The 26,657-nt window shown below is 28.7% G+C and overlaps 1 protein-coding gene across 1 annotated transcript; it reads left to right on the forward strand.

Moving 5' to 3' along the window:
* The first annotated feature begins 6,231 nt into the window (after window positions 1-6,231).
* LOC145270978 (uncharacterized) lies at window positions 6,232-26,025 on the forward strand. Its single transcript, XM_080126514.1, has 2 exons — window positions 6,232-6,319; window positions 22,066-26,025. Exon 2 carries the CDS (start codon window positions 22,265-22,267, stop codon window positions 23,171-23,173), a length of 909 nt encoding a protein of 302 aa, XP_079982640.1. The 5' UTR covers window positions 6,232-6,319; window positions 22,066-22,264; the 3' UTR covers window positions 23,174-26,025.
* The last annotated feature ends 632 nt before the right edge of the window (window positions 26,026-26,657 follow it).

Genomic DNA, 26,657 nt, shown 5'->3' on the forward strand with positions numbered 1-26,657 from the left:
ACAGCGAAGTTACTATCTTTAAAAGCACATCTGAGAAAATTGACCAAGTCCTTTCTGCTTATCCTTCAGCTAACGTATGTGGCGACTTCAATGTTCACAATGTGGAATGGTTGACCCACTCAAACAAGACCGATGATGAGGGGAGGTTCTATCATGATTTCTCCATTGCTTATGACCTCACTCAGATTGTTCACAAACCCACCCGTATGCCCGACAATGACGGCCAGTATGCGAGTCTCCTAGACCTTTTTCTCACAACTTGCCCTGAACTATGTTCAGTTTCTGTTCTGTCTCCTCTTTGATCTTCCGACCACTCTGTTGTATCAATTATGATAAAAATGAAATGTAATAACTCCCCAGACGTACCTCTCCATCGTACAGTATATCGATACACTAAGGCTGACTGGGATAGCTTCCGTACATTTATATCGGATCTACCTCTGCGTTCCATGTTTAAAAAGGATGTGCCCTCTATATTATCAGACCTGACGGAATGGTTAATTGTAGGTATAGACCGTGTCATACCCTCGAAAAAGTTCCAGCAAAAACCTAACAGTCAGCCATGGTTCTCTCAAGAATATGCTGCTGCCATTGCACACAGAAATCACTTTTTCTACTGCTTCCAATGTAATAAATGTATGGACACTAAGGCCGCTTTCAGGACTGCTAGCAACCATTGTAAGAAAGTAATAAAGAACGCAAGAGAGTTTTATGCTCAGTCCGTCAAGTACAAAGTAGCTGAGCAGCGACTTGGTTCCCATCAGTTTTGGCAAATAGCAAGCAGAATTCTGAACAGAAGCGTGTGCTCTATCCCAACTATCACCAATGGACCTGAGGTAATCTCGTCAGCATCAGACAAAGCCAAATTCTTTGCCAAGAACTTTGCAGCTAATTCTACTCTTTGTGACCAAGGCCGCCAACTCCCAATATTTCCTCCTGTATCAGAAAACACGCTATGTGATATACATGTACGTGATATTGCCAAGCTAATCAAAAACCTTGATTCCAGTAAAGGAACCGGCCCTGATGGTATTCAAATTATAGTACTAAAATAACTTCAACCAGAACTAGCGCCCATACTTACAAAACTGTTTAAACGTTGTCTTAAGGAGAATAGCTTCCCATCACCCTGGAAAATCTCATCAGTATGCCCTGTATTTAAGAATTCAGGTGACCGCTCATCCCGCTCTTAGTACAGGCCAATAAGTCTCCTGTGCGTCATGAGTAAGTCTCTAGAAGCTGTGTTGAATACAGAAGTAATCAACCATCTCAACAAAAATAACCTTCTTAGTGACACTCAATATGGTTTCCGTTCTGCTAGATCTACAACAGATGTGCTTACAGTTATATCTCATAGGATTAGCAAATCTCTCGACGGATGCAACCTTTCTAGGGCAATTGCTCTTGACATATCTAAAGCCTTTGATAGGGTATGGCATAAAGGTTTACTTACCAAGATCTCTAGCTATGGTATAGCTGAAAATGTCTTCTCAATTATTAAATCATTTCTTTCTGATAGGTTCATAAGAGTAATAGTTGAGGGGCAAAATTCAGAAGCTCACAGTATTAATACTGGAGTCCCTCATGGGTCCATCCTGGGCCCAACTCTTTTCCTGATCTACATTAATGATCTTCCAAATCACATCCTTACATCATTTGTAGGCACTTATGCTGATGACACTACCATTTATGGTAGCACATCTAAGACAGTAAACGACCAAGTTCTCTCCAATTCTCTCTCCTCTGATCTTGAGCACGTAGTACAATGGGGAAAGGAGTGGCTGGTTACTTTTAATGCATCTAAAACCAAGCTTCTATCTTTACATCATCAACATTCTGATCCACATCTGGCATCAACTGAAATGAATGGCTCTCATCTTCAGGAGGCCTCAAGTTTTGACAAGCTTCTGGGCTTGACCGTTACTCCTGATCTTAAATGGAACACATACATCAAATCTGTTGCCAAGGCTGCTGGAAAAATGGTAGGATCTTTCTATCAATCCAGTAGATATTTCACTACTGATGCAATTCTCTATCTATATAAGAGCCAGGTACGACCTAAGATGGAATACTGTTGCCACATCTGGGCAGGAGCTGCTAGAAAGGACTTGTCCTGCCTTGATAGAGTTCAAAATAGACTTCGTAGCCTCGTAGGAGATGTCCTTTTCTCTTCCCTGCAACCTCTATCTCACAGAAGAGATGTTGCGAGTTTGTCTCTGATGTATCGTTATTTTCATGGAAAGTGTTCGACTGAGCTTCAGATTATGGTGCCCCATCACCAAAATTTCACAAGAAACACTCGTCTAGCTGAAAACACTATCAATAATTTCCCCCACTCTTTATCTGTGCCTAAACCTAAACGTAGATTCCATGAACAAAGCTTCTCTCTTAGAACTGCACGCCTGTGGAATTGTCTTCCGTTTTCCTGCTTTCTACAATGTGGTTGTCTTCAAGTCTAACATAAACAAGTTCTTGATGAGCCATTCCATATAAGTTAACAAATTTACCGAATTTCTATTACTAATGATTACTATATTGTCCAATTTCTACTGTACACTCTTTAACACTTGTCCTCGAGTTGCATCTTGACCTTGATAATGTGGTGATGCCTGTGTAAGAAAAACAAAAAAACATACATATATACATTCATATACAAATAGATATACATACACATACATACACTAGTACAATTATTAATATACATACATGATCATTATGATGATTGCAACGTCTTGTCAGACGAGTGCCACTCCCTGAGACATTTAAAATCCATGAGCCCAAATGTCTGAGGGAGTATCTATACAAATATGATGTTACAGAGTCTTAGCTTTGTACGACAGCTAAGTCTTTCTCTCGGTTAAAAATGTTGAGATCCAGCAACAAGCAAGAGCAAGATAGCCAGCAACAAATTAAGCTGCAGACCAGCTTAATGCGGGTACTGGTCTTCCGCTTTATGGTTTTTTAAATCAGAGATTTGCTTCTCCTAGAAAGGTTGCCTTCAATACGGCTTACAGGAGCCCTCTCTACCCCAATACACACATACACACACACACAAATATACACGGTGCTAGTTGGCCATTGACCCAGAAAAAGAGTTCATTCGCCCTTTGGAAGGTCTTGTTTTTAATCCTTCAGGGAGACTAGCCGCCTTCCTCACCAAACAAGTCTGGTAGGGGAACCAGTTTAGTCGCCGGTGACCTTACCATGAGGCAGGTAGTACTGGGTTACATGGTACCAGTAGCATATGACATGACCTGACATATATACATAAATACATACATACATACATACATACATACATACACATATGCAGGCAATCTCCAAAAATACCGTTAGGGCTTACAACATGGCCGCCAGAAGAGTCACGTGATCCGGTTGATCCAAAACATGAATCGCCGTATTACGAAACCGGAAAACGCAAATTTAAAGCAAACTTTGACAAGCAAGCATAATAATTAAGTACAAAAACAGTTTTTCAATATCATAATAATAAATAATTTATTTAAAACGGTCATTTAATTTTTTGTTGATGAAATATACTTCCAAAATAAACTATTACAGTCGTTTAAAACATAATAGAAGTATTATTTTGTATTTTTTAAAAACAATGTTTGCAAAATGTCTACGCACGTTCGTAGACATTTTGCAAACATTGTTTTTAAAAAATAAAAAATAATACTTCTATTATGTTTTAAACGACTGTAATAGTTTATTTTGGAAGTATATTTCATAAAGAAAATTGACAACCCACTTTAAAAACAGAAATTACGAGTTTTATATATTTTATTCGCAGTTTTTTGTTGGGTGTGTCAAAAATTCCGCCTAAAATTCTGATACACCTAGTCGACCACTTGTTTGTTCTGAATAAAATACTTTTTATAAACACTGTTTTAACTAAAAACAACCTAAGATTGTTTCTCAAAGTTTGCCTATTTTTATAACAACATTATATCAACAAAAAATTAAATACAAACAAATTTTGATTGTTTGTCAAAGTTTGCCTTCAAGGCTGCGTTTTCCATTTGCACGATTCATGTTTTGGATCAACCGGATCACGTGACTCTTCTGGCGGCCATGTTGTAAGCCCTAACGGTATTTTTCGAGATTACACATATGCATATATAGAATGATGGCAGATCATTTATTACATACTCGTAATTTCTCTTTTAAAAGTGGGTTGTTTATTTTCTTTATGGGATATGCTTCCAAAATAAACTATTAAAGTTGTATAAAAAGTAAGAGAAATATTATTTTTCATTTTTTAAAAACAGTTATGAAATTAATTGAATTTTACAAGTTCAGTATTTTTCAATTTTTAAACTTTAAAAATCTATCGAAATTTTTCTTTTGGTTCAATTTTTACGATATTTTCAGGGTCAATATAAAATTTTATGCTCTTTCCAAATTTTAACAAAAAAACGTTTGTCTAACATATTATATTTGTTTAATATAATATGTTAGACAAACGTTTTTTTGTTAAAATTTTGCAATGTCTATTAAAAATTAAATAATTAATTTATGTACCAAAGTTTTATATATCACAAACTGAACATGAAAGATCAATAAATAAAATATTCTAATTTAAAACAACAAAAAAGAAGTGGTTTTTGCAAATTTACTAGTAAAGTCCAAAGTGTAAAACCTTTTTTTTTTTAACAACGTTGATTTTTTTTTTTTTTTTTTTTTTTTTTTTTTGTTTAAATGAAAGCTCATGTTATGCTTATATTGTCAAGTAAATACCGGACACTGACGGCAATTTTTTCTATTTCATTTAATGTTTTTTTTTTTTTTTAGATATTTAAAAAAAATCCAGTCGAGAAAGTAGAAATAAGATATAATGATCAAAACTCGTGTATTTCAATACGAGAATTAAAAAAAAATATTGGTCGGCTGGTTTTACGGGAAAAACGTTTAAGTGAATGTGTGTGCTTTTTTTTTTTTTTAATCTATGGCGGCACAAAACTACTAATTATGATTAACAGCACGCAATAAAAAAGAGACATTAATTATGTCCCTTTGACGAATCCGTATTTGATAAATTGCAATTTAGAGCAGCAGCGCTTTATGGTGAAAAACGCGTTACGAAAATGCGATTTTCTACAACCCTCGTTTTAAAAAATCCTTTTATTTAAAAAAAAAAAAATACATGGAATATAAAATATAAATATGAACAGATCTTATAAATGAAGAATTGAACCAGCCATTGCTTAGTTTTTTGGGGTTTTTTTTTTACAGGTAAGTGATTTTTTGGCATTTATATATACTTAATAAATTTTGATACCATTTAAAATTTGTTAAATTTCGTGAAATCTTTTTTTAAGAAAACCGATGAAAAATTATATTGTATTTTTTCGATTACACCTTTCATTATTTTAAAATTTGGTCTTTCCTCATTTTATTGAAAAAATACTTACAGTTTGAAATTACATTTTCATATTGATTATAATCTTCGAAACAGAGACAGTCTAATATAATCAGATGTTTATTCAAGTTTTCAATGGCGGCTTCTGATACTCCTCGTCCCCGTGAAGTAGAAGTACCAATTTTTCTAAATAAAATATTTGGTTTATAATTTGATAATACAAAAAGTGTTTTCTTTTTGTTTGTTTGTTTCATAATAACACAAGAAATGTTAAAAACTAAAGTATTTTTTTAATAAAAAATATTGCTTCGTTTTTCGTGTCTTCCGTTCAGTTTCGTTACATAATCAACCGTATCCACTTCTGGTGGCTTGATTTTTTTTCCGAGCAGTCTTGGACATTACTTAGAAATATAAAAATTTATTTTCTTCTGGGAGGTGGGAGATTCGTTTTAAAACTATATCTATCTCAGTATTTTCTTTAAATTTTGCTTGCTGCCCAACTCCCCACATAGTACCGCTGTAGCTTATGTCCCTGATAGTAGCCCCCTACATCAAAGTGGCAAATGTGCCTTGTTTGGGGTGAAAATGTAATTAAAAAAAATTTTTTTAATTGTTTTCTCCATCCAAACACACAGAAATTCATTTTTTTTTTATCCCCACTCATATTGAAAGTGTTTTCATTTTTTAATTAAAAAATTAGTTTTTTTTTATTGTTAAAAACATATTAATTCATTTTAGCAATAAAAATCATAATATTTAATTAACAATACGTCATGACAAAAAAACAAAAAAAAAACTTTAAATCATAATAAATGAAAATAATTATTTTAATTTTCTGCGAAATTGCTTTTCTGCTCGCCATTTTAAATGTCAACTTTAACGCCTCAAACTCGTCTTATTTTCATTAACACATTTTATTATTGTTTCTTTGTTGAAAGAAGATTGCCAATCAAAGAAGTAAGTATCATTTAGATTTAAAATACTTTTAAATGTTCTTTTTTACTAGTGAGGTGCGTCCAAACCATTACGTTTCCTTTTTGCTAATCAACATTCGGTAAAATCCATTGAAAGCGGTCGGTGGTTCTATGAGAAAATAAAGCTGTGTACGCATTATAAATGTTTCTTTTCTGTGTCTTACGTTATACATTAGTACATTAGGGGTCATTTCCAGTTAAAAGTTTATTTACTGCACTCATCTGGACTAGAGAAAATCATGATTTAAATGTGTATGTCTCATCTAAATAACTAACGATAATTCTCTGATATGGCCGACCAGACGGGTGATCAAAAAATCAGATCGAGACATACACATTTAAATCATGATTTTCTTTAGTCCAGATGAGTGCAGTAAATAAACTTTTAACTCGAAATGACCCCTAATGTACTAATGTATAACGTAAGACACAGAAAAGAAACATTTATAATGCGTACACAGCTTTATTTTCTCATAGAACCACCGACCGCTTTCAATGAATTTTACCCAACATTCTATGTTTGCATATAAACGAAGAATGATAATACAGAATTCCGTGCAATCCCACATACTTTTTTTTTCAATCATAAAGTTTAACTCATTCTTATCTGCAATAACTTAAACCGGAAGTCGACCTACAATGTGGTTCGCGTATCCGTTCATAAAAGTTCCAACTTGTTCTTTACAGTATTGACTTTAAATATATTCACGTTTATTTACTTGTATATATTGTATAGAAATATAAAAGATAATTTTATTGCGTTTATTGCCCCCCCCCCAAAAAAGGAGGGTTGGCCTGTAAATTCACCCTTATCTGTTCGTCCCTTCGTCTGTCTGCACTTTTTTTCAATAACTACGCGTTGGAATTTTTAAAAATTTGCACAAACATTAAACATAGGTACGTGCAAAATGAATGTATAAACATTTTGACCCCTTCCTTTACTTAAATATTCCCTAAAAATCAGGAAATTAATCAATTTTAATGAAATTTTCAGTATTTATCAAATAATGATCGTGGAATATAATGAATTAATTATTTTTATTTAAATCTAAGTGTTTTTTTTTTTTTACACTTATCAAGGCCGATAGGCCACTCAATTGTAAGGGCTAAAGAGTGTAGAGTAGTCAAAAGGACAATATAGTAATCGATAGTAATGGAAGTTCGGTAAATTTGTTAACTTAAGTGGAACGGCTCATCAGAAACTTGGTAAAGGTATTATTTTGTTTAAACAAAAATACCTTTACTAAAGTTATGGTTTTCAGTAGTAAATAAAAAACGCAAGACTTTATTTTTGCTTTTTTTGTGTAAAAAAAAAAAGCAGTGTAATATGTAACATTAAAAAAATTTTACAGGAACATTATGAAAAAAAAATTTTTACAGGAACATTACGAAAAAAACAATTTTACTGGAACATTACGAAAAAAAAATGCTATAAAATAAAAAAGTAGATGCTATGAAATCAAAAAGAAATTGCTATCAATAAAAAAGAAAATGCTATGAAATAAAAAAGAACATGCTATAAAATAAAAAGAACATGCTATAAAAAAATCATGCTATCAAATAAAAAAGAACATCCTATAAAATAAAAAAAGCATTCTATAAAATAAAAAGAACATTCTATGAAATAAAAAAGAACATGCTATAAAATAAAAATGTCCATGCTATAAAATAAAAAAGAACTTACTATAAAATAAAAAAGAACATGCTATGAAATAAAAGAGAACATACTATGAAATAAAAAGAACATGCTATAAAATAAAAATGTCCATGCTGTAAAATAAAAATGTCCATGCTATAAAATAAAAATGTCCATGCTATAAAATAAAAAATGTCAATGCTATAAAATAAAAAAGTCCATGCTATAAAATAAAAAAGTCCATGCTATAAAATAAAAAGAACATGCTATAAAATAAAAAAAAACATGCTATGAAATAAAAAGAACATTCTATAAAATAAAAAGTACATGCTATAAAATAAAAAAGAACATGCTATAGAATAAAAAATAACATGCCATAAAATAAAAAAGAACATGCTATAAATAAAGAAAACATGCTATGAAATAAAAAAGAACATTCTATAAAATAAAAAAGTACATGGTAAAAAATAAAAAGTACATGCTATAAAATAAAAAAAGACCATGCTATAAAATAAAAAAGAACATGCTATAAATAAAAAAGTCCATGCTACAAATAAAAAAGTACTTGCTATGAAATAGAAATAACATTCTATAAAATAAAATGTACATGCTAAAAAATAAAAAGTACATGCTAAAAAATAAAAAAAACATGCTATAAAATAAAAAAGCATGCTATGAAATAAAATGAACATTCTATAAAATAAAAAAGAACATGCTATGACTAAAAAAGAACATGCTATAAAATAAAAAATAATGCTATAAAATAAAATACGTGCTATAAAATAAAAACATACTATAAAATAAATAAATACATGCTATAAAATAAACAAATACATGCTATAAAATAAAAAAAAATATATGCTATACTATAAAATAAAAAAACATACTATGAAATAAAAAAATACATGGTATAATAAAAAAATACATGGTATAAAATAAAAATACATGGTATAAAATAAAAAATACATGCTATAAATAAAAAAATACATGGTATAAAATAAAAAAATACATGGTATAAAATAAAAAATACATGCTATAAATAAAAAAGTACTATAAAATAAAAAATACATACTATGAAATAAAAAATACTTGCCATAAAATAAAAAAAATACATGCTATAAAATAAAAAAGTACATGTTATAAATTAAAAAATACATGCTATAAAATAAAAAATGCTATAAAATAAAAAATACATGGTATAAAATAAAATGTACATGCTATAAAATAAAAAAAACATACTATAAAAGAAAAAAATACATGCTATAAAATAAAAAATATATGCTATGAAATAAAAAAATACTATAAAATAAAATAAAAAACATACTATAAAATAAAAAATACATGCTATAAATAAATAATACATGCTATAAAAATACATGCTATAAAATAAAAAATAAATGCTATAAAATAAAGAAAAACATACTATAAAATAAATAAATACATGTTATAAAATAAAAAAAATACATGCTATGAAATAAAATAAAACATGTTATAAAATAAAAAATACATGCTATAAATAAAAAATGCTATAAAATAAAAAAAACATACTATAAAAGAAAAAATTACAATCTATAAAATAAAGAAATACATGCTATAAAATAAAAAAACATACTATAAAATAAAAAAATATGCTATAAAATAAAAATATATGGTATGAAATAAAAAATACTATAAAATAAAAAACATACTATACAATAAAAATACATGCTATAAAAAATAATACATACTATAAAATAAAAAATACATGCTATAAAATAAAAAATACATACTATAAAATAAAAAATACATGCTATAAAATAAAGAAAAAACATACTATAAAATAAAAAAATACATGCTATAAAATAAAAAAATTACATGCTATAAAATAAAAAAATTACATGCTATGAAATAAAAAAATACATTCTATAAATCAAAAAGAATACTATAAAATAAAAAAACATACTATAAAGTAAAAAAAATATGTGCTATAAAATAAAAAAACAATCTATACAATAAAAAATACATGCTATAAATAAAAAAATGCTATAAAATTAAAAAATAAATACTATAAAAGAAAAAAATACAATCGATAAAATAAAAAATATATGCTATGAAATAAAAAATACATGCCATAAAATAAAAAAATACTATGAATGAAAAAAATACATGCCATAAAATAAAAATACTATGAATGAAAAAAATACATGCTATAAAATAAAAAAATACTTGCTATAAAATAAAAAACAGGCTATAAAATAAAAAATACATGCTATAAATAAAAATACTATAAAAACATACTATAAAATAAAAAAATACATGCTATTAAATAAAAAAATACATGCTATAAATAAAAAAACATACTATAAAAGAAAATATACATTCTATATAATAAAAAATACATGCTATAAAATAAAAAATACATGCTATAAAATAAAAAAGTCCATGCTATAAAAAAGATCATGCTATAAAAAAATATGAATAAAAAAATACACGCTATGAAATAAAAAAGAACATACTAACAAATAAAAAAGTACATGCTATAAAGTAAAAAGAACATGCTATAAAATAAAAAAGAACATGTTATAAAATAAGAAATAGCATGCCATGAAATAAAAAAGTACATACTATAAATAAAGAACAACATGCTATGAAATAAAAAGAACATGATATAAAATGAAAAAAGAACATGCTATGAATAAAATGTCCATGCTATAAAATAAAAAAAGTCCATGCTATAAAATACAAAAGAACATGTGATGAAATAAAAAAGAACATACTATAAAATAAAAAAGGGCATGCTATATATAAAAAGAAAATGCTATAAAATAAAATAAATCATGCTATGAAATAAAAAAGAACATCCTATAAAATAAAAAAGAACATGCTATAAAATAAAAAAGGCATCCTATAAAATAAAAAAGAACATGCTATAAAATAAAAAAGACCATGCTATGAAATAAAAAAGAACATTCTATAAAATAAAAAAGGTCATTCTATGAAATAAAAAAGGACATTCTATGAAATAAAAAAGTACATGTTATAAAATAAAAAAGAACTTACTATAAAATAAAAAAGAACATGCTATAAAATAAGAGAACATGCTATGAAATAAAAAGAACATGCTATGAAATAAAAAAGAACATGCTATAAAAAATCATGTTATGAAATAAAAAAGAACATCCTATAAAATAAAAAAGGCATTCTATAAAATAAAAAAGAACATTCTATAGAATAAAAAATATGCCATAAAATAAAAAAAGTACATACTATAAATAAAGAAAACATGCTATGAAATAAAAAAGAACATTCTATAAAATAAAAAAGTACATGTTAAAAAAATAAAAAGTACATGCTATAAAATAAAAAAGACCATGGTATAAAATAAAAAAGACCATGCTATAAAATAAAAAAGAACATGCTATAAATAAAAAAGTACATGCTATAAAATAAAAAAGAACATGCTATAAATAAAAAAGTACATGCTATAAAATAAAAAAAGACCATGCTATAAAATAAAAAAGAACATGCTACAGATAAAAAAGTACTTGCTATGAAATAGAAATAACATTCTATAAAATAAAATGTACATGCTAAAAAATAAAAAGTACATGCTATGAAATAAAAAAAACATGCTATAAAATAAAAAGAACATGCTATGAAATAAAAAAGTACATTCTATAAATAAAGAAGTGCATGCAATAAATAAAAAGGTACATGCTATAAAATAAAAAAGAACGTGCTATAAAATAAAAAGAACATGCTATAAATAAAAAAGTGCACGCTATAAAATAAAAAAGTATATGCTCTAAAATACAAAAGAACCATGCTATAAAATAAAAAATACATGCTATAACATAAAAAAGTACATGCTATTAAATAAAAAAGTACATGCTATTAAATAAAAAAGAACATGCTATAAAATAAAAAAGAACATGCTATTAAATAAAAGGTACATGCTATAAAATAAAACGTATATGCTATAACATAAAAAGTACATGCTATAACATAAAAAGTACATGCTATAACATAAAAAAGTACATGCTATTAAATAAAAAAGTACATGCTATTAAATAAAAAAGAACATGCTATAAAATGAAAAAGAACATGCTATAAAATAAAAAAGAACATGCTATAAAATAAAAGGTACATGCTATAAAATAAAAAAGAACATGCTATAAAATGAAAAGAACATGCTATAAATAAAAAAGTGCATGCTATAAAATAAAAAACATGCTTTAAAATAAAAAAAGACTATGCTATGAAATAAAAAAAAATATATCAATAAAAATAAATAAGCATTTTCTGTAAATTTAATGAAGAATCAAATAATAAGATCGAAAGAAAAAAGGATTGTTCAAAAGTTAAAAAATGTAGGATTGGATGCAACTTTGAAGATTTTCATTTAAATTGAAACCAAATGGCCCATCTAACACATTATAGGGTACAGTTCGTTTCAGTGAATTATTGATTTATGACGACAAAACTTATGTATGTTGTAAGATGAGAGGAAGACTGTCTTCTCAATGTGTAAATTAAATTATTAAATTTGCTGGTGGCAGTGGGAAAGGTTTGAAGCAGAAAAAGTAAAAGATTAAGTATATGAATTAAAAGAAAAATTTAAGATGAAAGACAAGACGTTTTAACATTGATCAATCATCGAGAGCAGCGCTACCAGTAAGAATCTCAGGAAGAAAAGGAACATGTATACGATTGAAAGCTGATAGCCGAGTCTTAAAATTAAACATAACAATATGTTTTTTACCAATTTATAACTGAACTCCGATCAACTTCTAAACCAGCTGCATATTTCAATCGATCCAAAAAAATGGAGGAGAAACAATAGCAGAATAGAGGGTGGTGCCTTCAGTGTAAATGTTAATTTTTGTAACCGTCATTTATATAAAGACAAAAAAAAACAGTGTTGGAACAAGAATAGACCCCCTGCCGAACACTGGCATTGATGGAAAAAGAAAATGAAGAGTTAATCATTAGCATTGATCAGAACGAAAAAATCTAATGTTAATAACTTTACCATAAATATCATAATCTTGAAGTTTGTGAAGAAAACCAGGATGACATACTTTGTCGAATGCTTTCTAAATGTCTAACCCAATGTCTCTACCCCTTCCTAAATCATTAATAATTTATTAATTGCTACAGAATCTAGAAGTTGACTACGTTTTGAAAGAAAATTCGGAAGAAAAGCATCAGAGTTAGGAGAGAATTGTCAGCAAAGACAGCAAAGAGATCAACTACGTCCTTGGAAATTGAAATGACTTAAAAAAAAAAACATTAAAAACAGGAATTACATGCTTGCCACTATTAATAACATTATTATAGATCCTTCAAAAACGACAAGGGCCAACCTTTTGATATAAAATTATCACGAGTACTTTGAGAATATGTAGACAACCTCAAATGTTGCTTTCTTGCCGACATTACTAGCTCTTCTATAGGTTTGTCTTAGAACCATCACAACGATGCTGATTGAAATAATGATTATGATAGGCAAGGGTAAAAGCACAAACAGATGAAGACCACAGAGGAGAATAAGGTTTGCTTTGAAACTGATGATGAAAAATGAAGGTGTCAATTCCGAACAAACCCCAGTCAATAATCACTTTAGCAGCAGCATTAGAAAACATACCAGAAATAGGACCCAATACAATGTCATATAGGGAGCTGTGAAACACATCCCAATCAGCTTCACTGGAGTTAAACGTCTTAATATGGAAGGGACGATCAATTGAAGTCATAACAGAAAAATCAATCTCAGCATCAACAACAGCATGATAATAAGAATTAAATGAACAAGAAGTGCAAAATGATTTAAGAACAGAAAAGAAAAAAACTCAAACAAAGATTGTTAATGAAGTTCATTATCATGAAAGTATTTAGGGAAGGTGATAATTTGAGACAAATCATGAGACGGAGAAATGATAAGGCAGGTTTCATCAGCAAGGCCTGTGTGATCAAAGTGAGAGAGTCAATCAGAATGGTGAGCATTAAATCACTGAAAACAGATGACAGATGAAATTGCATTATTATTAGTGTTGCATATAATATCAACAAGAGAGTAGTCACTGTCAGAAGGAGAACGGAATAGAAAAAAAAAACAAAGTGGATTGCAGCAAATACCTCATACAGATTAAACAAAATTCATGAGAGTCAAGACTGAGGACACATACACTGGAAAGATGATTACAAAAAAACTAGCAAGACCATACAAATGTGTGAACGAGTCTAAACTGACAGGAGAAACAAATAACATCTTTATGTTGATCATTACGATCAATAGAAGAATCTACATTAATCTCAGTAAAGGCTAAAATGTGAGGATATCTGTGAAAAAGAAAAGATTGAATACCAGAAAACTTTTACCTGAAACTTTTGATTTTACCATAAAATAGAAATGATTTTGTTGTGTGAATCTGTAGAAAAAAATCAAATAAAAGAGAAAAGATAGAATGATTTCAAAACAAATAAAACCTTAAAGAGACTCCACTAATCATATTTGATCACACGAACTTCAAACATTCTAAAAGTATAAACCCTTCGTAAGACTAATAGAAAAGAAACGGGTTACTAGGCTGGTTGACAAAATGTCTACACTGAAATCATCATGTCGCTAACCATATACCATTGTCTTTATAGTGACAGTACAACTCTTGAACAAACAGTAAGATGGCGTTGCCCCACCATCTTTTTTAAATTACATTTTCACCCCAAACAAGGCACATTGCTACTTTGATGTACGGAGGTACTATTAGGGACCTAAGTTGCAAGGGTGCTATGTAGGGAGTTTAGCAGCAAGATGTCTGTTCACATTACACTTGAATTAATTTGCAGATGCAGATTATTAACAGCAAAAACAGAATTTAAATTTGTCTCAAAAAGACAAAAAATGTGAGAATATCTGTACAAAAGAAAAGACTGAAAACCAGAAAACTTTAAGCTGAAACCTTTGATTTTACTACAATAGTAGTGTTATTGTCGTGTAAATCTGATTTTACTATAATATTAGTGTTATTGTGTGTATAAATCTTATTTTACTATAATATTAGTGTTATTGTGGTATAAATCTTATTTTACTATAATATTAGTGTTAGTGTGTGTATAAATCTGATTTTACTATAATATTAGTGTTATTGTGGTATAAATCTGATTTTACTATAATAGTAGTGTTATTGTGTGTATAAATCTTATTTTACTATAATATTAGTGTTATTGTGATATAAATCTTATTTTACTATAATATTAGTGTTATTGTGTGTATAAATCTTATTTTACTATAATATTAGTGTTATTGTGTGTATAAATCTTATTTTACTATAATATTAGTGTTATTGTGGTATAAATCTGATTTTACTATAATATTAGTGTTATTGTGGTATAAATCTGATTTTACTATAATATTAGTGTTATTGTGGTATAAATCTGATTTTACTATAATAGTAGTGTTATTGTGGTATAAATCTGATTTTACTATAATAGTAGTGTTATTGTGGTATAAATCTGATTTTAATATAATAGTAGTGTTATAGTGGTATGAATCTGATTTTACTATAATAGTAGTGTTAGTGTGGTATAAATCTGATTTTACTATAATAGTAGTGTTATTGTGGTATAAATCTGATTTTAATATAATAGTAGTGTTATAGTGGTATAAATCTGATTTTACTTTAATAGTAGTGTTATTGATGTATAAATCTGATTTTAATATAATAGTAGTGTTATAGTGGTATAAATCTAATTTTACTATAATAGTAGTGTTATTGTGGTATAAATCTGATTTTACTATAATATTAGTGTTATTGTGGTATAAATCTGATTTTACTATAATAGTAGTGTTATTGTGGTATAAATCTGATTTTACTATAATATTAGTGTTATTGTGGTATAAATCTGATTTTACTATAAAAGTAGTTTTATTGTGGTATAAATCTGATTTTAATATAATAGTCGTGTTATAGTGGTATAAATCTGATTTTACTATAATATTAGTGTTATTGTGGTATAAATATGATTTTACTATAATAGTAATGTTATTGTGGTATAAATCTGATTTTACTATAATATTAGTGTTATTGTGGTATAAATCTAATTTTACTATAATATTAGTGTTATTGTGGTATAAATCTAATTTTACTATAATAGTAGTTTTATTCTGGTATAAATCTGATTTTACTATAATATTAGTGTTATTGTGGTATAAATCTGATTTTACTATAATAGTCGTGATATTGTGGTATAAATCTGATTTTAATATAATAGTAGTGTTATAGTGGTATAAATCTGATTTTACTATAATATTAGTGTTATTGTGGTATAAATCTAATTTTACTAAATTAGTAATGTTATTGTGGTATAAATCTGATTTTACTATTATATTAGTGTTATTGTTGTATAAATCTGATTTTACTATAATAGTAGTGATATTGTGGTATAAATCTGATTTTTCTATAATAGTAGTGTTATTGTGGTATAAATCTGATTTTACTATAATATTAGTGTTATTGTGGTATAAATCTGATTTTAATATAATAGTAGTGTTATAGTTGTATAAATCTGATTTTACTATAATAGTAGTGTTATTGTGGTATAAATCTGATTTTACTATAATATTAGTGTTATTGTGGTATAAATCTGATTTTACTATAATAGTAGTCTTATTGTGGTATAAATCTGACTTTACTATAATAGTAGTCTTATTGTGGTATAAATATGATTTTACTATAATAATAATGTTATTGTGGTATAAATCTGATTTTACTATAATATTAGTGATATTTTGATATAAATCTGATTTTACTATAATATTAGTGTTATTGTGGTATAAATCTGATTTTAATATAATAGTAGTGTTATAATGGTATAAATCTGATTTTAATATAATAGTAGTGTTATAGTGGTATAAATCTGATTTTACTATAATATTAGTGTTATTGTGGTATAAATCTGATTTTACTATAATATTAGTGTTATTGTTGCATAAATCTGATTTTACTATAATAGTGTTATTGTGGTATAAATCTGATTTTACTATAATAGTAGTCTTATTGTGGTATAAATCTGATTTTACTATAATAGTAATGTTATTGTGGTATAAATCTGATTTTACTATAATAATAGTGTTATTGTGGTATAAATCTGATTTTACTATAATATTAGTGATATATTGATATAAATCTGATTTTACTATAATATTAGTGTTATTGTGGTATAAATCTTATTTTAATATAATAGTAGTGTTATAATGGTATAAATCTGATTTTAATATAATAGTAGTGTTATAATGGTATAAATCTGATTTTAATATAATAGTAGTGTTATAATGGTATAAATCTGATTTTACTATAATAGTAGTGTTATAGTGGTATAAATCTGATTTTACTATAATATTAGTGTTATTGTGGTATAAATCTGATTTTACTATAATATTAGTGTTATTGTTGCATAAATCTGATTTTACTATAATAGTAGTGTTATTGTGGTATAAATCTGATTTTACTATAATAGTAGTGTTATTGTGGTATAAATCTGATTTTACTATAATAATAGTGTTATGGTGGTATAAATCTGATTTTACTATAATATTAGTGATATTTTGATATAAATCTGATTTTACTATAATATTAGTGTTATTGTGGTATAAATCTGATTTTAATATAATAGTAGTGTTATTGTTGCATAAATCTGATTTTACTATAATAGTAGTGTTATTGTGGTATAAATCTGATTTTACTATAATAGTAGTGTTATTGTGGTATAAATCTGATTTTACTATAATATTAGTGATATTTTGATATAAATCTGATTTTACTATAATAGTAGTGTTATTGTTGCATAAATCTGATTTTACTATAATAGTAGTGTTATTGTGGTATAAATCTGATTTTACTATAATAGTAGTGTTATTGTGGTATAAATCTGATTTTACTATAATAGTAGTCTTATTGTGGTATAAATCTGATTTTACTATAATAGTAATGTTATTGTGGTATAAATCTGATTTTACTATAATAATAGTGTTATTGTGGTATAAATCTGATTTTACTATAATATTAGTGATATTTTGATATAAATCTGATTTTACTATAATATTAGTGTTATTGTGGCATAAATCTTATTTTAATATAATAGTAGTGTTATAATGGTATAAATCTGATTTTAATATAATAGTAGTGTTATAATGGTATAAATCTGATTTTAATATAATAGTAGTGTTATAATGGTATAAATCTGATTTTACTATAATAGTAGTGTTATAGTGGTATAAATCTGATTTTACTATAATATTAGTGTTATTGTGGTATAAATCTGATTTTACTATAATATTAGTGTTATTGTTGCATAAATCTGATTTTACTATAATAGTAGTGTTATTGTGGTATAAATCTGATTTTACTATAATAGTAGTGTTATTGTGGTATAAATCTGATTTTACTATAATAATAGTGTTATGGTGGTATAAATCTGATTTTACTATAATATTAGTGATATTTTGATATAAATCTGATTTTACTATAATATTAGTGTTATTGTGGTATAAATCTGATTTTAATATAATAGTAGTGTTATTGTTGCATAAATCTGATTTTACTATAATAGTAGTGTTATTGTGGTATAAATCTGATTTTACTATAATAGTAGTGTTATTGTGGTATAAATCTGATTTTACTATAATATTAGTGATATTTTGATATAAATCTGATTTTACTATAATAGTAGTGTTATTGTTGCATAAATCTGATTTTACTATAATAGTAGTGTTATTGTGGTATAAATCTGATTTTACTATAATAGTAGTGTTATTGTGGCGTAAATATGTAGAAAGATGATAAAATAAATAAAAGAGAAAACTTGAATGACTTGATCGTCTGGACTTGAAAATAATAAAGGTAGAGAAGCACAAAATAAACTACACAATGCAGATGAATAGAGCCAGATGAAATAATAAAAGAGAAAGATATGATGTAAACACAAAGAGAAACTATATAAGAATGTCAGAAAATAACTTTAAAAAGTTGAGGCAATAGGAATTTGGTTTTATAATAAAATCCTTCAAGGATTATAACTGAAATGAGATTTACTAGGTGTGTCAGAAAATTCGTGAAAAATAGTGAATAATTCCACCCCATCTTTCCAAGCTTATAACTCCTCGAAAAATGTAATTCAAGCCCTAATTTTTTTTCAATTAAAGGAGCAAGGACCAAGGTTTCATTAAACAAAAAAACAAAAACAAAAAACAACGTGTTTTTTTTTTAAATGTTTTAAACTTCGAACTTTACAGGTACATTTCTAAAAAACACTACTTTTTTGTTTTAAATTTGAATATATTATTTATTGACCTTTTCTCTTCTATTTGTGATATATAAGACTTTGGTGAGTAAACTAATTATTTACATCTTAATAAACACTTGAAAATGGGGGGAGCGTGAATTATAAAAAAAACATTTGTCTAAAATATTATATTCAGTTTATTGGAAAGAGCATAAAATTTCACATTGACCCTGAAAATATCGTAAAAATAGAATCAATAGAAAAATTTTGATAGATTTTTAAAGTTTAAAAATTGAAAAATATTGAGTTCGTAAAATTCATTTCTGTTTTTTAAAAAATAAAAAAATATTTCTATTACTTTTAAAACAACTTTAAAAGTTTATTTAGGAAGTATAATCCATAAAGAAAATAAACAACCCACTTTTAAAAGAGAAATTACGAGTTTTTTATATTTTATTCGCAGTTTCGTGTTAGGGGTGTCAAAAACTCCTACAAAAATTCTGATACACCTAGAGCTTGACATCATCAAAATGTTCAAGATTTGAAAAATATGCTATTAAATTTTTGAAAAAATGATGTTAAAGGTTGCATCATCGTTTTGTAAAGATCAGATTAATATACGCTTATCGATTGATAATTAGTGGTCACACGCATCTGTATTGTTTATTTGAATGGTAATCGGCAACTTTCTTGATTTTTTTCAGCTTTAAAATGTGAATCTATCAAATAATATCTGGATTATTATTTTAACTTAAAAATATGAATGTATCAAATATTAATACTGTAATATCAGACAAGTTTATCTTGTCAAATAATTAGAAATATATGCAATTGAATAGAATGCTCTAAATTTACATTGTTGTTCGAGGAAGTTTTCAAAAGTGTGAACTATCATTGGATTGACTAAGAATTCTTAGTAAAGAATATCAGATGTTAGTATCGATAATTTTGCAGGTCAGTTCTTTTGAAAAGTTCTTGAAACCGGGTATCACAGGGAATTTATTACTACTGTCAGGAAATCAATATTCACTAAGGCATTTTTCAAAGAGTTTGTAGAGTACAGCGATGATTTCAGCAGCTCATTTATTTAATATTATAGTGGAGACAAGATCTGATCCACATGCTTTGAAGGTGTCGAAGTTTTAATGGGCTCCAGGATATGAGGACAAGAAACGATCAGATAATTTATTGCATTTGTGGAAAGTTAGGGATAAAGTTATTTGCAGAATCGAAGGAAGAGTTTAGGCTGGTCAGGAAATTCAGCATTACTGTGGAAGTTCCTTGATTGTGGTTGAATGATGGGCGATTGTAAATTGCTCATTATTTTCCACAAACTTTTCCAGAAAATAGAATTCCTAACTTCTGTGATGTAATGTGATTACTATGTATAATAGTAAATTAATGACTGAACACCGGGTTGATAATTAATATTTTTTTAAATGCATATGTAATCTTCATATATTCCTCTGTCGATCATCCCAATTTATGGTGTATTTTGACATAGAAACCTTTGAACCTGCGACAACACTTACTGCTTTAAATAATATCTTTCTGAGAGTAAGCATTTGCCATCCCACGGACATTTCCCAGGTATTCTGCAATTACAGTTTCTCTCTATAACTCGTTTCTCTGATACTGACTTATTATTATTCATTATTTTGCTTATTTGTCTGTTATTAGAGCTTATTATTGTGTTGGCTAAGTTGGCAGAGGTGGAATAAGATAGTTTTACTGAGTTCCTATTAATTATTTTGCTTTATTTATTCTCAGGTGAGAAACAATTTGCTTGTACTTATGTATGTAATCTCTTAGTCTCAGAAGTTTTATTTTTAGTTTCAGAAAGCTCTGTAAATTACAATAGTTTTTTGATGCTTTATATTTTTGCTTATTTTCAGCTGACTTACAGTTGCTATGCAGTATCGAATGTCAAAGTTTTAGGAAAAGTGAGAGTTGCTAGGAAATTTCCACTGAAGTATGGGTTAGGTTAAGCGTTGCATGATTCCCAATAAGCGCATTGTTAATTATTTGTTGTTTTTAGTAATAACCCTTCTTAGGTGGTCGATTATTTAATGCTATGTCAACCATTCTAGTAAGGTGATCAGTGTTTTTCAAATGAGACATTGTAATCTGCTACACAAGATTCGAACCGTGTTGTTATAAATAAGTAAAGAAATTAGGCCAGAAAAGTGGATAATCGATTTACACATGCTTTATTATTATTATTATTACACTCTTGAATAACTCTCATACAACTACTATTACCAGATGTTCCAAAGGTGTTTCTAAATTTTGTTGTTTATAATGTAGTCTCGAAAGAAGGTTGTTAACTCTGATCAAGATAAAATAAATTATCATAATATCTTGGATAATGTAATTTAATAATATGAATTGTTATTCAAGTTAATTTCAGAAAGCTATAATATTAAGCATGTTTCAATTCCTATGATACTGTTGAAATTGGAAAATTTTATATCATAATCTATTTTTATTTTCTGTTCGTTTTACATATGCTCCAATTAGAAAATGCATGCTTAAAGGTTTAAATGGATTACGATTTCTAAATGAAGCAGGACAATGAAAACCATTCAAGATTGAAATGCTCGAAATGCTGTTAATGTGAAAGGTTAATAATTAATTTTTAAAAAATACATACTGATGTAATCTTAATATATTCCTCTGTCGATCTCCATAATTTATGGTGTATTTCCAAATAGAAACCTTTGAACATGCGACAACACGTACTGATGTAAATAATATAATTGAACACGAAGGAGAAACAATTTGCTTTTATATATGTAATCTCTTAGTTTCATAGACGTCTTATTTTTTAGTTTCAGAGAAACAGACATTCTGCTAAAATTCCGAAGTTAAATTTGGAAGTGGAGACATTTTCTTGCGACATTTGTGGGAGAGGATTTTCACAGGAATATACATAAAAACAACATATGCGAATACACACTGAATAGAAGCAATATACTTGTGAAATATGCAGTAAATCGTTTTTGGCAAAAGAAATTTTTAAAAAGAAATATGGAAACAGACACTTGGGAAAAAACATATTCTTGTGTAATATGTGCTAAGTCTTTTTCAAAGAGTGGGAATTTAACTAACCATATTCGAAGTCATACTGGAGAAAAGCCATATTCTTGTGATGTGTGTGGAAAATCATTTTCGCAGAAATCGAGCTTACATACACATTTAAGAATACACACTGGAGACAAACCGTATTCTTGTAATGTGTGTGAGACGTCATTTTCAACGAATTCGGGCTTAAATGTACACTTAAGAATACACACTGGAAAAAAGCCATATTCTTGTGATATATGTGGTAAATCATATACAACTAAAGAGAATCTAACTTTACATATTCGAAGTCATACTGGAGAAAAGCCATATTCTTGTGATGTGTGCGGGACGTCATTTTCATTAAAATCGAGCTTAAATACACACATAAGAATACACACCGGAGAAAAGCCATATTCTTGTGATGTGTGTGGGACGTCATTTTCAACGAATTCGAGCTTAAATTCACACATAAGAACACACACTGAAGAAAAGTCGTATTCTTGTGTTATATGTTGTAAATCATATAAAACTAAAAAGAATCTAGCTAGGCATATTCGAAGTCATTCTGGAGAAAAGTCATATTCTTGTGATGTGTGTGGAATTTCCTTTACACGGATGACAAGCATGAAAAGACATATGAGGACACATACTGGAGAGAAGCCATATTCTTGTGAAGTATGTGGCAAATCATTTTCTGAAAATGGGAAATTAACCAAACATATGTTGAGCCATACTGGAGATAAACCATATGATTGTGAGGTGTGTGCGAATTCCTTTACACAGAAATCATCGTTGAATAGACACATGAAAATGCATACTGAAGCCACTCATGACGAACGCCTTCAAAAAGATGAGTGGTCTAAGCAACAATAATAAATGCAGGTTCTGTAGCACTAAGGTTGAGAGTGTGGGCCACCTGATTTCTAGTTGAAAAGTCCTACTTGGAGATGATTGTTATACAGATCGCCATAACGGAGTTTGCAAATACCTTCACTGGAAGATATGTAAGAAACTCAACATTCAGTGTAGTAAAAAATCCTGGGAACATATACCCGAACGAACAGTTGGGAATGACAACTACACCATTCACTATGACTACATAATCCCTACTGCTCATATCTAGAAAACGCAGCTGTTAAACCAGATATAGTGATTTGGGACAGAGCAAACAAAAACGCGACCGTAATAGAGGTCAGTGTACCCAATGATACATGGCTTAACAGAGCTGAGAGGGAAAAGATAACAAAGTATCAGGGACTTATGTATGATATAAAACGGAACTGGAAATTAAAAGACGTTTCAATTATACCAGTCATCATTGGAGCAACTGGGCTTATGAAAAAGAACTTTAAAAAGTACATAGCAAGCATACCCGGTGAACCAAGTGCAAGTGAAATACAAACGATTGCACTGAAAGGGACGGCTAGAATCCTGAAAAAATCTCTTGGTTGGACTCACTAAAATAGGGGTAAATGTCAGACATCCGGTTGGATGTCCCATCCCCTAGAAGAAAAAAGTTTAAGAAAAATGAAAAAAAAAGAGAGAAGCCACTTAATGTTGAATTGCCAAAACCTGTTGGCAAATGGCCTTTACACTGCCTGCCACACTAAAGTATTTAAATACATCCATTGGAAGATCTGTGGAGATGCAGTTCAAATAACTGACAAGCAGTTGGGAATATGAACCACCACCAATAACATCAAATGGAAAGGTGAGCAAGTTCTATGACAAAGAATTGCAGGTGGGCAGATTTATAAAAGACAAGGCCATCAAGTCAGTGTTAGTTTCGAATGGTGGCCCCTTGATCTCGTAAAAATTTACTCAAGTGGAATAAAAAAAGGAGAAGCCTTGTAAGGTGTGTAGTAAATCATTTTGGGAAAAAGGGCAATTAAATAAATATCGAAACACATACAGAAGATAACTGAAATTTTTAGGATGTCTTTTACACCTTTGTCAACTTTAAATACACATAGTAACGAACATAGAAAAACGAAATTATATTCTTATAAAATATGCAGTAAATAATTTTCGAAGAAATTAAATTTAAATTAACATAGCAAAACTCATACTGATGTGATTTGGGACAGAGCAAACAAAAAAACGACCGTAATAGAGGTCAGTGTACCCAATGATACAGGGCTTAACAGAGCTGAGAGGGAAAAGATAACAAAGTATCAAGGACATGTATGATATGAAACGAAATTGGAAACTAAAAGATGTTTCAATTATACCAGTCATCATAGAAGCAACTGGGATTATGAAAAAGAACTTTAAAAAGTACATAGCAAGCATACCCGGTGAACTAAGTGCAAGTGAAATACAAACGATTGCACTGAAAGGGACGGCTAGAATCCTGAAAAGATCTCTTGGTTGGACTCACTAAAATAGGGGCAAATGTCAGACATCTGGTTGATGAAGAAGAAAAAGTTTAAGAAAAATGAAAAAAAAAAAAAAAATTTTAGGATTTCTGTTACACTTTTGTCAACTTTAAATACACATAGTAACGAACATACAAAAACGAAATTATATTCTTATAAAATATGCAGAAAATAATTTTCGACTCCCGTCAGTCTATCTGTACAATGATTTGTAAGAAAATCTTGGCATGATAATAATTCTCCTTAGAAATACACCTTGGCTAAATATTCACAAAGTGGCGTTTATTATTTGAAACCTACATAACAACGTTTATGCATGAGTACATGGTATTGATTTTAATACGAATAAAAATCCTATTCGAGATACTCAAGCAGATCATATGAATGTTGATCTAAATAAGTAAGGAATATTTTTAAATAAAAAAATGTAATTGATAAAAAAATCTATTTTTGATTGAATTACCTCAACTAAAATTATAAAAGAAGAGAAACGATATTCTTATGAAGTCTTTTACACTCGCAGTTTAACCGCGCATAGTGCACACCAGGACACTTTAACCTTAATATTGTGACCCCTAATCAAGCACACAACATTGGCAACGTATGAATTAGAAAAAAGAACCCACAATGATCTTCTTTGGATAAGCAACTAACCTTCTTTAAAATAGTAAATAGTGGCTCTACAAAGAGTTTCCAACTACAACAAAAAACCTCGCCTTGAGAAAAGTGTATTTTTCAAAACGTCGTGAGCAGAAAAAATACAACGCTTTCTATTGCTAAAAGAATTAATTTAATTCATTTCTAAAGTTCAATGACATTTTTATTGCATCAGAATTTTTTCTTTATCCAAAAGTCTTAACTTTTGTATTGTTTTTTTTTTTTAAAGTGAACAGTTTTTTGTTTTAATCACACAAAGAAAAAAGGAAAAAAGAATATTTTTTTTTCTGGTGAGCTGACAAAACTTTTCGCTTGTGCAAATATAATTATTTTGCCTTTTTGCAAAAAGCCATATTCGGTTTACAGTATATATTTGTTAAAAAAATATTTTTTACTGTGGCTCAAAATTCTTTATACTCTGGTCGATAACTGCATGATTTTGTTTTCTCGCTAAAACAGAAAAGGAGAAAAATATATATGGGCTCTATGAAGGATTGAAACTGCATTCATTCCATTACGAGAATTCAATGCAACAACACAGATACACAATTGGGTTTCTGCTTTCACTTTTTTGTTATTCAAACTTTTTCTGGATGCAAAACGCTTCATATTTTTTTTCAAGAGAGTTAAAATAAATTCTCAAGTGTTTTTAGTTGTCTGTGGAAAATTGAACTTTTCTTTCTTTATATATTCAAGCCGAACCCCAGCCTGGTCAAACAATAGCGAATCCCTTTGATCTCGACCATCTGGAACGGGCACATCGATTTCTCGATGCGTATCTGCAGATAGGCTCTTCGCAGGTCCAGGATTGCCGTGTACCTGCTGCCATTCCCTCAGTTTATGTGTGCAGACGTCAGCCTCCGCCGTGTGTGGGTTGACGTGTTCATTGAGTTTCCGGTAATCCATGATGGGTCGGACCTTTTGTTCATTCTCTTGCCATCAGGGGGATCAGCCCCCTTGGTGGCCTGAGCTCATCCACTGAGTACAGATCCAGCCAGCCATTATCCATCCAAACCTGGAGTACTGCCCTGAGTCATGCGGGAGGAGGATACTCTGTCAGCCAATTTCACAAGGACACTAGTGGTTGGTCTCCAAACCACTTCCAGGACGTGGTCCATGTCATATTTTGCGTGGAAGTCGGCTTCATCAAAAGTAATTGCCGCGCAGACCTGTTCCTCGCGTTGATAAAACCTCACATCACTGGCGCCGTCCATGGTGATTCCACCAAACTGTGTGATAGTGTCCATTCCAAGGAGAACGTCATATCCAAGAAGCTCCCTGTCGACCATCAACGCCATCACAGCCACTGCTTATATGGGGGT

This window comes from Euprymna scolopes, chromosome 46 (assembly GCF_053919585.1).
Source record: "Euprymna scolopes isolate OS-2025 chromosome 46, ASM5391958v1, whole genome shotgun sequence".
In the NCBI taxonomy this organism is placed as follows: Eukaryota; Metazoa; Mollusca; class Cephalopoda; order Sepiida; family Sepiolidae; genus Euprymna; species Euprymna scolopes.

Bases quoted from the DNA above. Each gene is read 5' to 3' on its own strand.
- LOC145270978 (XM_080126514.1), top strand. From the start codon at position 22,265: ATGGAAACAGACACTTGGGAAAAAACATATTCTTGTGTAATATGTGCT.